Here is a 16,183-nt window from a genome sequence, read left to right on the forward strand (position 1 = left end):
CCACATCCGGCCCCCAGGCCGCATTTTGCCCACCCTGATGTAAGGGAATAAAGGGCAAACCAATTCTAACCATCTCTCAGTACCTTGACCATTACAGAATCACAGTGGGGTAAGAACAGGTTGTGCAATCTAGGTGCACTGCACACCATGAGGAAACAGTTGCTCTAAGATAAGCAACCATTTTTAATACTTCAAGTGATTATTCACATGGAATGCACCTGAACATGTGTGCATCTCATGCACTCAGAATCAAATTTGATCAACTAATTTGGGGAAATTTTCCTTCGGGTCCAGTTGACAGGACTGCTGGGATTTTTCAGCTTTCCTCTGTAGTTTGAGGTGTCCTTTATTTTACCTAGGCCCCAACAAAGAATCAATTATAAAAAGGCACCATGGGATCTGATCTGCAATCCCAATAATCTTGCCTCCTGCTATGCCACAAATGCATGGCTGGCAATCAGTTCTGAAAGGCTCCAGGACACTCCCAAGGCTGGGAGCAACCACACATTCAATACAAGGTGTGATGGGAATCAGCCACAAAGTTAGTATACATATTATGTAACGGCTTAAGCATGTAGCCAGCTTACTACTTAAAATGGATTAACTTAAAGTGCAATGTCTGCCAGAAGCCCTAGTAAATTCCCTGCTGGTATAGGGGCCAGTGGTACTTCTATCATACCTGATTTTCTTCCTATGGCCCGTTTTCTCATGTATTACTCTGAGATGACCCGGAAGGAGTGATGGGGATTGGAGCAGTGCATTGGAGCAGTGCATTCTTTGGTACTGGCAATTCTCGTGAAGCCTTGGGAAGGTGGCCACTATGGCACAGCTACCTGCCACCTACCTGCTACATTCCTTTAAGCTGACACAGAGAAGCGCAGGGAATTGGGGAGGAGCAGGGGGATTTTCTTACAGTGGCAATCCTCTGGGGGGTCTGGGAAGGGTTGTAGTCGCAGAAGAATGCCCCTCCTTTCCTGCCAATCATCCAATTGATTGGGGGGCATTCTCCTGCAGTGGAAATCCATTTCAGGACTGTTAGAGAGAGGAAGGAGATCTTCTTGGTAGGCACTGATCTAAATTTCTTGTGGAAGAGCCAGTCCTCTTCCACAATAAACTCTTTGAACAGCTGTACACACTCTTTGTGCTGGGAGAATGGTTTTTCTTCCAGCACAAATGTAATGCATGTCCATGGCCACAGTATTTGCCAGTACAGCGGATGTGTCCAGCACAGCCTGTAAGGAACTGAAGGTAATTGGTTATCCTTCTTAACTTGTGGATAAGCCACCTCAATAGCACAGGAAGAAGCTAATTTATCTCAATTCAAATCATGCATATTTGGGCAGAAGAGCTTAGTAAATAGCCATGGAGCTAGGCAGTCCAGATGGCTAAAATAAGAATTTCTTTTGTCAACAGTCAACGAGACTAACAGTGCACAATGACCCAGGCAGACACTACAGGGGTTCTGCCTGAGCCATCAACAATAAAAAGAGGGGGATGGCATGGTCTGTTCTCCCCTTTTTGCACTCAAGCAAGGGGACATATGAGTATCTATGGCACACACATATGGTCTCAACAAACACTGCTGCCACAAAACACCTCATCTCACAGGGTGGAATATATGTTGACAATCTACTAACAATTGCTCAGCTTCCACTGTCTTCATAAAAAAAACCTGATTAAAATCTAAACCCAGGACATCTTAGTTATCTAATCTATACTGAATATTTTTACAGAATTGTCAGAGATCATCATGATTAATTATCTATTTAGTTAAATGGCAATATTATCTGATGTTAGAAGAGGATATGAAAAGTTACATGACAGCTAGGGATCAAAGGTATTATTTTTTTAAACAGACTTAGTGATAAGGATAAGCACTGTTACTCAGGAAAGCTACTGAGGACAAGCTGACAGGGCCTTCTAATAGAAAAAGTGTGCTGGAATAGGGAGACAGTAGATCCTTATTCTGTTTCCAACTTACGGTGTGCCCTCAGACAAATCAATTAAATTCTCTGTCTCAGGCTCCTGGCAGACATTCAATTAAAGGTGTGACAAAATCTTATCAACAATCCCAATAATCATGCTGCTAACCATGCCACATGCAAGGCAGGAAGCGCAACTGTTGGGATCATGGATTAGATCCCAATTGTGCTCTATTGCCAATGCAAGGGGGAGCCCAGGATCACGACAGCAAGCCAGGTGCCTGGTTCCTCCAACTTGAAGCACCGATCATCTGATGGGCAGTCTTGGCCTCAGGAAGGCACTACAGCAGGCGTAGGCAACCCCCAGCACAGGTGCCAGAGCATGGTACACAAAGACATTTTGCTTCGCACGTGCGTCTCAGGACTGACAGTGGGGAAGGGGCCAGGGCTGTGCTGCCACAAGGATCGGGCTGCTTCTGGTTCCCCCATTGCCTGCCCCTGGAATACCAACACCTCACAAGTTGAAGCTGCAGGTGTTTTTGGCATTGTGCCCAAAAACATTGCTGACCCCTACACTAGAGCAAAGAGCTCCTAGGGCTGGGAGTACAGATTAACTGGCCACACATTCACAATTTACAGTGTGATGGGAATTTTTAAATACATTTTGTGTAATAACTTTGTGCTTATTCCTTGTTTTATTCCACCATTAATTGAATGAACGTGTGGCTGGGTAACTAGTTAAGACTTGATTAACAGTAATGTTAACACCTGCCAAGGCCTCAGTTGCTCCTTCTGTAAAACAGGGATAATACTTAACAATATTTTGTAAGTGTTTCATAAGAGTTAGAATATTTTCATAACGCAAGTAATCTTGTACAATAATTTCTTTTGGTAGCTTTTTACAGTTTAAAAGGTTGTGCAGATATTTGTATTATTTTAAAAATAAATAGAAAAGTAAAAGTTTTACCTTGGCTACGTCAATTAGTATTGTGAAACACATTTTATATAAGTACTTTAAAAGCATTTAAGTTGAAAGTATAAGTGGAGAATGCAAAAACATGATCTGGCAAGATAGAAAGCTGATGAACGAACAATTTACATGAAGTTATCTTGTACTGGAAATTCTCATTTACCAAAGATCTACGATTCCATTAACTGACAACTTTCATGACAAACTGTCCAGATAAGATAAGAAAATGGACTTATTCTGGCATTCAGTAAATCAAAGAAAAATAGATGACAACAGCACACCAAAAAAAGATTTATATGTTATTTTGTTGTAAGCAGTGGAAAAACTGGTTCCCCAGGACACCAGAAATAAGCAGAGCAATTTGCCCTGTAACAGGAGACACAACTCTTAAGGGTGTTTTTATGTACTCTGTACCCCTTTTAATATTATGTTTGGTCTGTATCAGCCATGACATTATTAGAACTATTAAAAAGGACAACTATGTATTCTCTATTATTTCTACTTCAAAAGAAAACTCCCTCTCTTTAGATCCTCTAGCTTCTGTTGGTAGCTTTTTACAGCTTAAAAGGTTTTATATAGATATACACATTTTAAATGTAAACTGAAGAAAAAGCTATGATTAAAGATATGAACTGAAGATAGAGCTATGAACTCACCTGATAAGTTGGCACTGAAGGATACGAGACAACGACACCTTGGATCTGGTTTCCAATGTTGTTGTGTTGGCCACTGACTAGATTTTGATTCTGAGGCTGCTGAACTCCAACTAATGCCTGGTAGTTTTGCTGCTGGTTAGGCATAACTTGGTAACCTGTAATTACACAAATATTTAAATGATTTGAAAACAAATAATATTTAAACACATTTCAAACAAAAATGCACATATAAAGAGGATATACAACTTTATTCAGGTTTCTAATGGAACATTTTCACAGGAATGACGGACTGATATAAGGTCTGATAGAACCAACTTACACAAGAATTAAGAGCAACACAAATGTTATTAGAATTTTAACTTACAATGGAAAATTAAACTAACAACAAAAAATAGGCCATATAGTTGCAGATGTCTTTGCAACCCTGGCATTACTATATTACGACATCATTAGAAGAGAACCAGAAAATGAAACTGACTAGAAAGTGAATTCGGTGTTTAGTGATTAGAGTTTTTAATTAAATTATGAACGCAAAAAAATTGAACTTGACTTTATATACTCTGTAAGTTTTAATAAGGTGTTTTAATAAGCAGTGATAAGGAAATGCTTTTATTTATTTTTAAACATGAACAGTGATATTCATCTACAGCTGGAGAAACCTGTAGACAAGTCTCAGCAGAGCTTAGTAAAAATAAAAGTGCAAGTAGGAGTTTTTCTGAAGGAACGCATATTGTGAATTATTTCTGGTAGGCTGTAAACTCAACTGTAAACTCTTAGATGCAGGGGTAGCAGTGGACATAGTCTTCCTGGACTTTCGGAAGGCCTTCGACACTGTCTCTCACCCCATTCTCATTAAAAAACTGGGGGGCTGTGGTGTTGACACCCACACAGTCAAATGGGTCACCAACTGGCTGGAGGGCCGCACCCAGAGAGTGGGGGTGGACGGGTCATTTTTGACCTGGAGGGATGTGGGCAGTGGGGTCCCTCACTGTTCAACATCTTCATCAGTGACTTGGACAAGGGGGTAAAAAGCACCCTGTTCAAGTTTGCTGATGACATTAAGATGTGAGGGGACGTGGGCATGCTAGAAGGGAGGAATAGGCTGCAATCAGACCTAGAAAGGTTACAGGGGTGGGTGGATGAAAACAGGATGGGATTCAACACTGACAAGTGCAAGGTGCAGCACCTAGGGAGGAAGAACCAGCAGCATACCTACAGGCTGGGGAGCTCCCTTCTCATCAGTACAGAGGCAGAAAAGGATCTTGGAGTCGTCATTGACTCCAAGATGAACATGGGCGGGCAGTGTGGGGATGCAGTCAGGAAGGCCAACTGCACCTTGCCTTGCATCCACAGATGCATCTCAAGCAGGTCCAAGGAGGTGATCCTCCCCCTCTAGGCAGCACTGGTCAGGCCGCAGCTGGAGTACTGTGTCCAGTTCCGGGCACTGCACTTCAGGAGGGATGTGGACAACATGGAGAGGGTCCAGAGGAGGGCCACCGCATGATCGGGGCAGCAGGACAGGGCCTACAAGGAGAGGCTACAGGACCTGAACCTGTTCAGCCTCCACAAGAGAAGGCTGAGGGGGGATCTAGTGGCCTGTTACAAACTAGACAGAGGAGACCAGCAGGCATTGGGGGAGTCCCTGTTCCCCTGACCACTGCCAGGAGTGACCAGGAATAACGGTCACAAGCTGGCAGAGGGTAGGTTTAGGTTAGATATCAGGAGGTGCTACTTCACGGTCAGGGCGGCTAGGGTCTGGAACCAGCTTCCAAGAGAAGTGGTGCAGGCTTCTACCCTGGAGGTCTTTAAGAGGAGGCTTGATGCCGACCTTGCTGGGGTCGTTTGACCCCAGTACTCTTTCCTGCCATGGCAGGGGGTCGGACTTGATGATCTGCTCAGGTCCCTTCCGACCCTAGAAACTATGAAACTGACCAGCGTGTAAGAAAGTTGACATGAATCTGATAAGCTCCCTCACCTGGACCCATCTGTCTACACATTAGAATACCAAGTACAAGCCAGTACAGTTGGTTACTAATTAGACCCATTCTCTACTCCAGTGTGAACCAACTTTTTTCACACGCATGTCACAAATAGGACCCCCAAGCACCACTCTGATCCCCTCTCCCCTGCCTAATCTGGTGGTCTACGGTCTGCTCCCTGCCCTGTATTCCCCGACTAAGCTGATGCTCTCCTTTCTGTTTTATCTGCTATTGTGCTGCCTCTCCACTCCCTGATCTGTCACAAACCACTTAAAGAGGGTGCTTATGCACCTGTGCTGCAGGTTAGCCATCTACTCTACTCTATTCAATTCTCAATTAGATTAGTCTGTATTAATGAGAACAATACCAGCATGGAAACGGATTACCTTTCATCTTGAAGGTTTGATCCTCCAAGAAATGGTTTACAGTGAAGAAAGTGGAACAATAATGCACTACTTGTCAGCCCTATACTTTAAAAGTGGCTATGATATCATTAAAACCTGTATGGGGCTCCTATTCTATGTTAGTTACAAAGTATATCAACAGGCAATAAATCCAATTGATTTGGCCTTTAAGTAGAGTAACCATGTCCCATTTCGGCTGGGACAGTCCTGGATTTCACAGGCTGTCCTAGCATTCCCAGCTAGTTGATGAAAATGGCAACAAAAGTCCTGGATTGGTGCCACCCTGCCTGCACTGTCTTGGCTCCTCCTGAGCTGCAGCTGGAGGTGCGCTGCTTCCCCTCCTGCCTGGGGTGGGGATCTGCCGGGGCAGGGTAGCAGGAAATCCTGCAGTGAGCATGGGCTGCTTGTGTGTGCGTGAGTCTAGTGCCCTGGGCAAACTCGTATTTTGGTGCCCTTTGGTGCCTTTGGAGGGGGTTATGGGAGGAGGAGAGATTATGGTGAATTTTGAGGTGGCTGCAGCCCCCCCATAATCCCCTCCCAGCACTGCCACCGCCCACTCCAAGCTCCTGGCCCAGCCCTGGCCTCAGCTCGCAGTGGCGGCCCACCCTCACTCTGCACACAGATCCAGGGGCACATGCCCTCCCCGGGTGCACACTGTGGCAGGAACCACTCCCCTGCCCCCCTAGAGTTCCCCAGATGAGATGCTCGTAGCTCCATCCTGTGGCCCACCCTAACTCCGCAGCGCCTGCCACAGCCCCACTCCCTCCCTCACTGTGGGGGCCTCAGTCTGCCCCTCCCCCCATGCCCCTTCCTTCCCTCCTCGCCCCTTTTCCCACAACATATTTACCAGCTGGACACCCCTCTCTACATTGCCCGGCTGCATACTGGAATTGGATCAGTATCAGCCGATATGGCTCCTTAAATACTGGCCATCAGTACTGGCCCCAAAATTCTATTCGAGTGCACCCCTAAATTTTACTGAACGTTTGTAGCAGGTACCAAAAGCATGGCTGCTGTTCCATCTGAAAGAGTGACAGCATGAAACTGGCATGTATTTGTGCTACAGATTGATGCCTCTGCATCGGATCTGAAAGGTTAATTTGACCACCCCTATACTAAACACTTGCAGAATTATTATGAAACACTTATGTAGAACATCGAAAAAGAAAGATAACTACCTAATATTTTATACAGCTGTATAAACTGAACATGGGATTCTGTCTATAATGAATTCAGTCAGCTGTTTGCTAGCCCCATTTTCAGTTTTCATAGAAGATTGGGTGTAATGCATGGAAATCAAAGAAAGAAATTAACCATGTTAGTGATGAATTCACAGAGAGGAAAGGCAGGCGGTTGGGGGTCGCCCTCTATGTCAAAGAGCAACTCACATCATCAAGGATTAGCTTCAGGTTAGAGGAGGGTTGGGTGGAGACACTGTGGGTCAAACTACAAGGGGGGCATGGTGAAAGGGACCTCACAGTGGGTGTCTACTACAGACCACCCAACCCCCACTAATCTCCAAAGCTCATTGAAGTTGCCCCTTCTGAAGTCAAGGACTTTAGTCTTGTTATAAATCCTTGGCACCCTGTGCTGGATAGCGAATTCCAGCAGGTGATGATGAAAAAGCTGGGGGAAAAGCTGGACCGGGACTTCTCCGGTCATCTTATGGAGGTGGTTAGGTCAAGGGATATCATTGTCATGGGTGACCTAAACTACCCAGACGTTTGCTGGGAGGCACAGACAGCCAGGTCTGACCGCTCGCGTAGGTTCCTGGCTGCATTACAGGACCTTCATCTTATCCAGGAGGTCCACAGCCTCACTAGGGGTAACGCCTTGCTGGACCTGGTCCTGGCCACTGTGGATGATCTGGTGAGGGGACTGCAGGTCCTTGACCACCTGGGCAATAGTGATCATCACCTGCTGGAATTCACTATCCAGCACAGGATGCCAAGGATTTATAACAAGACTGAAGTCCTTGACTTCAGAAGGGCCAACTTCAATGAGCTTAGGAGATTAGTGGGGGAGGCACTGAGGGCCCAAAACATAGAAGAGATGGGAGTCCATGAGGGATGGTCATACCTTAAGGGGGCGATCCTCCAGGCCCAAAGGGTAACAGTCCCTGAGAGAAGCAAGGGGGGTAAGAGTGCTCAGAAACCCCCTTGGCTCAGCAAGGGCATTCAGGAATGCCTGAGGACTAAAAGGGGGGCGTACAACCAGAGGAAGGGAGGAGCTGTCACCAAGGAGGAGTACTCCTCCTTGGCCTGTGAGTGTAGGAGGGCTATTAGGAAGGCCAAGGCAGAGATGGAACTTGGGCTAGCGTCCAGGATTAAGGACAACAAAAAGTCCTTTTTCAAGTACACTGGGAGCAAGAAGAGGGCACCAGGCAGTGTAGGGCCCCTGCAAGACGCAAATGGTAATTCTGTGGCTACACCAGATGAGAAAGCCAGTATTTTTAACAGTTTCTTTGCCTCTGTTTTCTTAAACAGGGACTGGGACATCCATCCTATCAGAGGCAGGGACAAATCTCAGGGATAGCTCTGTCAGGCCTTCAGTCAGTACAGATGTAGTTAGTGATCTTCTGGAAGGGCTGGACATTTTTAAATCTGCAGGTCCAGATGCCCTCCACCCAAGGGTGCTGAGGGAGCTGGCAGGGGTCATCGTGGAGCCCTTGGCCCAGCTGTATGACCATTCATGGTCATTTGGCCAGGTGCCAGGGGATTGGAAACTAGCTAATGTGGTCCCCATTTTTTAGAAAGTGGGGAAGGAGGACCCAAGTAACTATAGGCCTGTAAGCCTCACCTTGGTCCTTGGGAAGATCTTGGAGAGAATCATCAAGGAGCACATCAGGGGGGGCAGCAAGGGCCATCACCATGGGTTTATCAAAGGCAGGCCCTGCCTGACCAATCTGATTCCCTTTTGTGACCAAGAAACAAAATCCTTGGGTGCAGGTGTAGCTGTGGATATAGTCTTTCCAGACTTTAAGAAGGCCTTTAACACTGCCTCTCACCCCATTCTCATTAATAAATTAAGCAACTGTGGCATTGATGCCTACACAGTCAGATGGGTAAAAAAATTGGCTGATGGGGCACACCCAGAGAGTAGTGGTGGACAGATTGTACACAACTCAGCGAGATGTGAGCAGTGGGGTACCCCAGGGCTCAGTCCTCAGGCCCGCACTGTTTAACATCTTCATCAGCGACTTGGACGAGGGGGTGGAAAGCACGCTGTCCAAGTTTGCTGATGACACTAAGACGTGGGGTGAGGTGGGCACACTTGAAGGGAGAGAGAGGCTGCAACCAGATTTAGACAGACTACAAAAGTGGACAGACGAGAAGACGATGGTGTTCAACGTAGACAAATGCAGGGTGCTGCACCTTGGGAAAAGGAATCCACAGCATACATACAGGCTGGGGAGGTCCCCTCTTGAAAGCACAGGGGCAGAATGGGATCCAGGAGTCATTACTGACTCCAAAAAGAACATGAGCTGCCAATGCCAGATCGCAGCCAGCAAGGCCAGCCATATCTTGTCATACATCCAAAGATGCATCTCAAGCCGGTCCAGAGAGGTGATGCTCCCCCTCTATGAGACTTTGGTCAGGCCGCAACCAGAGCACTGCAACCAGTACTTTGAAAAGGATGTGGCCAGCCTGGAGAGGGTTCAGAGGAGGGCCACCCGCTTGGTGAGAGGGCTGCAGGACAGGTCCTATGAGGAGAGACTGAGGGACCTGAACTTGTTCAGCTTTGGCAAGAAGAGGATGAAGGGGAACCTGGTGGCTGCCTACAAACTCATCAGGGGAGATCAACAGCAAACAGGTAGAGCCCTTTTCTCCCCAGCACCACCTGGGGTGACAAGGAACAATAGTAATAAGCTGATGGAGAATAGGTTTAGGTTAGAGATCAGGAGGCAACATTTTACTGTTAGGGTAGCCAAAATCTGGAACCAACTTCCTAGGGAAGTGGTCCTCACCCCTACCTTGGGTAAATTCAAGAAGAGGTTACATGATTACCTGTCTGGGGTCTGTGAACCCAGCATTCATTCCTGCCTGTGGCAGGGGGTCAGGCTAGATGCTGTTCAGGTCCCTCCTGACCCTAGCTACTATGAAACTATGAATTTAGTTCCCACCACACTGGGTTGAACATAAAACTTAAAGGAAACAGTATGTAAAGCTAAATATACCATCCTCTGCAAAAAAAAAAAAAAAATCAGGATCCATGCTCAAGAGCAAAATGACTGCTCTAACAAAAACCTTTCCCATACACAAAAGCTGATCCCAAGTTGTACCTCGTCCATTTTCCACTCTGGGATTTATCAGGAAATTCAGATGGAGAGAGGAGAGTTCTACCTTACTGACATAAATAACATGGCTTTAGGTTTGCATGGCACTTAGATACAATGACGACAGTGGCTAGAGAAATGCCTTCAATAAACAGTGTTCAAAATAACAAAGTTGGTTATTTCGAAATTGTAAAGGCAAAAAACTTCGACAGACATGCACACACACACATACTGTAGAATTCTGTAGAACAGGGCTTTTTTGGTAGGGGTACACCTGGAAACCAGTCAACAAGCGGGCGGGCGGGCGGGGTGGGGGTGTCCTCTGCGCAGCATGCAGCAGCAAGACTGGAAGTGCCGCCAGCTTCTCTGTGCCACTGCCACAACCCCTGAGGCCTTCCAAAGTACCCCGAGGGGTACATGTACCCTCGGTTGAAAAGCCCTGCTGTAGAACTCCTCTGCTCCTCTGAGCGTCACCAAAATAAACCTGTTGTTAGCACAGGAGATGGTACTATATGGACTCGTACCAAAGGGACCAGAGGCAATGTTATTAAGGATTTCATTGGCATGCGTTAAAACTAGTTTATGGAAGGTAGAAGCCCCTGGGTTTTTAAGTGTTTGGGTTTCACTGAAAGAAAGGTGCCTGAAGCTGGGACTACATTAATTGAAATACTACATTGACTGGGAGAAAGAAGTAGTCAGAGAAGAGGTAGAAAAGTGGAGGAAAAAAGACTGGATTCACTTGTTTCACTGAACCAAGAAAGAGAACTGATGGGAGGGGCAGAGAGTTTCAGGTGGTTACTGAGGTAATAGGTTTTCATGGTATGAAGAAAGAGAGCCTATAAGGGTTGGGGTTTTTTTTTGTGGGAAGCAGAAGTATGTTGTTTAAGTGTTTAATGTATGTAGTATCTTTTTAGATGCATGTAGTTGTTTTTGCAATATGAAGTTTTGGTAAAATAAGGATGCTCAATATGTCAAGCTTTGTAAGTACAGGGTGATAAATGTGTTTTTAATAAAATATGTAAATACAAAAAGATTCCCATCTGTACGTTTACTGCAGATGGGCCATGTGTTTCATAGTCATACTCAGTGTTGGCTTCATTTAATCAACTTTATAGTTGGTTTCCATTACTGAGCACATGCTGCTTTTGGCAGATGTTTAATGTTAGACAATGCATTTAGTGAGGTGTACTTGTATGAGAATGTAAGATGAAGGGTTTTCTGCCCCCATGTTGACTGGGGGGAAAACCCTTGTCTTATATTTGAGTAAATATGTTAGTTTAAATCATAAGTTAAGTATTTTAGTGGGCAATAGACATCACATTCATTCGTAAACAAACTGTTCAAGTCTCTGTTTAAACTGCACAGAAGATTGTGCAAAAAGCCATTTGTTCTTTGCACATAATGAAGTATACACACTTCTTGATGAATGCAATGAAGCAACTGCTAAATTCCAAAACAGAAAAAAGGGAAAAATAGTGAGATTCAAAGCTAAGCCATCAGTAAAATGTGTGCTTTCCAAAGTCCCACTTTTTATAAAATCTAAATTTAAAAAAAAAAAAATGACAGTTCAGTAAATTTGAACTAAAAAGTTGATGAAATGCAACTCCAGAGACAAAATTCTACCTTACGTTAAGGTACTGTGGAAAGAAATTAGAGGGAATAACACAAGGTGAAGCAATAGCACTTCAGTTTTCATATTTACAATTTGTCCCCAACTAGCCACTGGAACTCTTACCCTCTAAGAAAAGATAAATAATGATTTTTAAGAGCCATCAGTGATACTGCTGAAATTGTATATTATATGTCATATGCCCAGCTGGTTGAAAACAGAATTTTTCTTCAACCTTTTACCTATCAGAGGCTTCATAAGGACCATGTAAGAGAGATATTTGGCTGGCTGAAAAAATGAAAAGTCTCAGTTGGGTACTGAGCTAGTGTATTTCTATTCTTATAAGTCATAAAAGACCATTCTCAAATACTTAACTTTTGTCCAGAGTTGAGTGCATAAGATGATGGCATTCCCTGATCTAAACTGTGCTAGTTCTATAAACAAGCAAAGACAATTTCAGTCAAGGACTCGGGTAGAATTATCTTCTGTTAGAGAAACGGCACATATGAACTGCATTCATATTCAAGACCTGTGTACATTTCAAGAGCACTGACTTCAATGAATGTATAAAGGAAAAAAGTGTGGCTGTCATGTTTCAGCATTATAAATGTTGCTAACTAGGCAAGGAATCTTAAACATCTCTACAAAAAATTTACCTGAAAGAGCCAAACTATATTTTGCCAGCTACTACTGTATTTCACTTCCAAGTAATAAATGTCTGAAAGCAAAAACTTGATTCTTCACCTGAGTCAGTTCCAGGGAGAATGTATTTATATTCTTAATGGTCCTTCCTTTGGCAATCATAATGCTCTTGTAGCAGGCAGGCTTTACTTTGCACACGAGGTTTGCCTCCACTCAAATCTGTAACAGTACTATAATATATAAACTGAAAAAAAATGGGCACATTGCGCTGAAGTTTATTGCTCTCAACTGCCACGTTTACACGTGCACCCGGGACTGCGGCATGTTGAGCTGGGTTGGTCAGCCTGCCAGCTCGGGCCTGCTCTGACAGCTCCAGATGCTGCAGAAGGCCTGGTTGGGGCTCAAGGGTGCTCTAGTGCAGAGCCAGCCAGCAGGCAGCCCGCATGCTGAAGCACCCTGTGCCCCAGCCAGCCCCTTAAGCATCTACATGTGTGATGCTATGCACTAAATAATGCCACTGCAGGATAGTACTTGTATTTACAAGTACTAACCTGCAGCACAGCTAATTAGTTTACTGGTGCCTAATAGAGCTGCACGTGTAGTACTTCGAAGCTAATTAGGCAGCTCCACAGAAAATGTCTTGTGTAGATGTGTCCATGCATCTTTAGATAACCTAAACTTTGAAGATAAAAGTAAGAAAAAATAACTCTGAAGTGTTTAGAACCTGTGATGTTCCTCTCTATCCTTTAGCTGTTTATTTGGTTAGTTTTTTTTACATAAGCAAGTGTACTTTACCTTTTAAAATGGCACAGCTAAATAAATAAACATGGGCTACATTATACCAAACTCCAGTGAAATCCAAGACATTTTTTTTTAAAAAAAGGACCTGAAATTTAAGTGTGAAAACAAATACAGCTTTAATAAAAAGGGGGGAAAAAGCACTAATAATAAAACTAAGGTTCACCTTGTGCCCCAACCAGCCCTTCTGCAGCATCTGGAGCTGTCGGAGCAGGCCCGAGCTGGCAAGCTGACTGACCTGGCTCAACATGCCACAGTCCCGGGTGCACATGTAAACGTGGCAGTTGAGAGCAATAAACTTCAGCACAATGTGCCCATTTTTTTTCAATTTATATATTATAGTAGTGTTACAAATCTCAGTGGAGACAAACCTAGGGTGCAAAGTAAAGCCTTACTGCTACAAGAACATTATGACTGCCAAAGGAAGGACCATGAAGAATATAAATACATTCTCCCTGGAACTAACTCAGGTGAAGAATCAAGTTTTTGCTTTCAGACATTTATTACTTGGAAGTGAAATATAGTAGCAGCTGGCAAAATATAGTTTGACTCTTTCAGGTAAATTTTTTGTAGAGATGTTTAAGATTCCTTGCCTAGTTAGCAACATTTATAATGCTGAAACATGACAGCCACACTTTTTTCCTTTATACATTCATTGAAGTCAGTGCTCTTGAAATGTACACAGGTCTTGAATACAAGGCGAGCCTTAGTTTTATTATCAAATAGACAAAATTAAGAGAACACGTATCAGAATAAAATTCACCATGTACTTTGCATAGAAATATCAACTTTGTAACTTCATTTTAATTTTTACTTTGCAACAGTGCTGAGGGACACCAAAGCAATGCCATTTAATATGAAGAAATTTGCAATTTCAAACTACATATAAACTTTTCATCCCTCAATTGCTCTAAAAGATACTTTCTAACAAAAGAGATACCTTAATGTACTAAGTTACTATATAATCTATCACATCTAAAAAGCAGTCTAACATGAGTAACAGCAGTAATATTGAAGTTCCAGTATGTGATGGATGCAATCAATAGTGCTGCAACGTAACATTCTCATTTCCAAGCAACTGCAATGTTGCTTTGAATATTTTTCAGCTTCTTTTGGCACTTTCAGACAGACTCAATCAATTTTCCAAGCTGAGAGAAGAACTGGGACAATATAAATTGATTGCTAAGATGTTTCCCTACGGGGTTCCAAAGAAGGTTCTATTTTTAGCCTCACTACTTCACCACGGCAGAGAAAGTATGATAGAAATGCAGCACTCAGCAAAAAAGGCTGCACCTGCTGTAACACACTGTTTTCTTTTAGAAAAATAGTTTGACATGGCAGCTACAATCAAAGAACACATGCTTCTCAATATTAATACAATACGGTAACTAATACTATGATTTTAAATCTTTATAAGTAAAACAGAAATAAAAGCTTTCTTATGCATTTTGTGAAAAACCACGTCAAGGGAAAGAAACATAACCTTCATACCAAAATAAATGAAAAATCCAGGGAAATGATGAGGAGTGTTTATATTTGAACTTGGAGGTTGAAAAGCAGAAGCTGGTTTAACTCCCCCCTTATCCAAATCATAGGTCCCTTAGGAGAAGCCACTTCTCTGATCAGCAAAAGCACTATCTTCTTAAATGTTTTAGGTTCACAAAATATGTACAAGCAATTTTATTGAGAAATGGAACACAAGACAAACGCACCTGAAATTCCTTAAAAAGGAAGCCAGGAAGCAGCTGAAAAAGAGACCGGTTCACTGTGAGAAATGTAACCCTCTCAGACAGTGTTACGGCCCCGAATCCAACAGCTCATGAATAAGGTCAAACCGTTCCTAAATATTAAACAAACATGGCTTCATTTACAATATCCTCAGGAAGATGCATCACATTACTATGCACAACAAATGTTAAAGAAACCCAGAGAAACAGATCATTTTATAGCTATTAAATGCATTATAGTATAAATACAATTAAAAGGTATTAAACAGTACAATGAGAAGTAAGATTTATTAACTCGTCTCCTTAGGTAGGATATTGCTGCCATGAATACAGAGAATGCTGCTGCTCCTGCTATAATGGAACAACAACTATTTCAGGTTCAGCTTTGTGTCATGTAATAGAACAACCTTTTAGATTTCTTAAACAAATATTCAAAAGATCCACCACAAAAGACCAGGTACGTTAACGTGATTTACTCAGGGAACTGAAACCAGAATATTGAGCCCTTCATCTGTTAGATGCCAGTCCAAGTCTGCCTACAGCAGTAACAAATGGCAACATGGTCTTAATGCAAGTACTATCTGGACAGATTTTGACATCATGAAATCCATCATCATAAGTTTTACTGTTGTTGCGTACTCAGATAAGAAGCCTGTAATGCAACAGAATTAGAGACTGAACCACCCTTCCATTCTTAAGCTATACACCAAAGTCCCATATGAGGCAGTCCCAACTGATGAAGTCAAAACTCAGGACAAAAGAGGAGTGGCATGGCCCTTTACAAGCTGTCTTGCTGCTCAGTGGCCAGAGAGAGCACACAGCCTGACAGGTTTGTCTCTGGAATAACTGGCAATTTGAATGAACCACTGTTAACTTAGACACACACACAGCATTATCTCTGGAAAAAAGTGTAAGTACATTTTATCTTGCCTATTTCACAGGTACATGAAGTGGGACAATGGACTGGTATGTCTATAGGATCCTGGAACAAAAGGCTTCCTCACTTGGAGAGAAATGCAAGGCTTGTTTACACTCTTGGAAAGGGTTAGATGACTGACTTCTCAAGGAAGTGGTGGGAAAGAAGCCTAGACATTTTTTCCTTTTAAGGGTCACGACCTGTTCTATCCCTTGTTCTGAAGTCTTAGCAACTAAGGAGGATTGACACAGCCTTGGCTGCAATGATACAGTTGGGCAGGGTCC

General features: G+C 43.4%; 1 protein-coding gene across 8 annotated transcripts in view; it reads right to left on the reverse strand.

The window, feature by feature from the left end:
* R3HDM1 (R3H domain containing 1) overlaps positions 1-16,183 on the reverse strand; it is a 109,300-nt gene that overhangs the window by 34,340 nt on the left and 58,777 nt on the right. For all 8 annotated transcript variants that reach the window (XM_090045864.1, XM_090045861.1, XM_090045858.1 and 5 more), the window contains one exon: positions 3,549-3,703. In XM_090045864.1, the coding sequence (XP_089901990.1) occupies positions 3,549-3,703 (155 nt within the window). The remainder of the gene's footprint in view (positions 1-3,548; positions 3,704-16,183) is intronic.

The sequence above is a fragment of the Crocodylus siamensis genome, chromosome 4, assembly GCF_052110815.1.
Source record: "Crocodylus siamensis isolate JL-2025a chromosome 4, ASM5211081v1, whole genome shotgun sequence".
NCBI lineage: Eukaryota > Metazoa > Chordata > Crocodylia > Crocodylidae > Crocodylus > Crocodylus siamensis.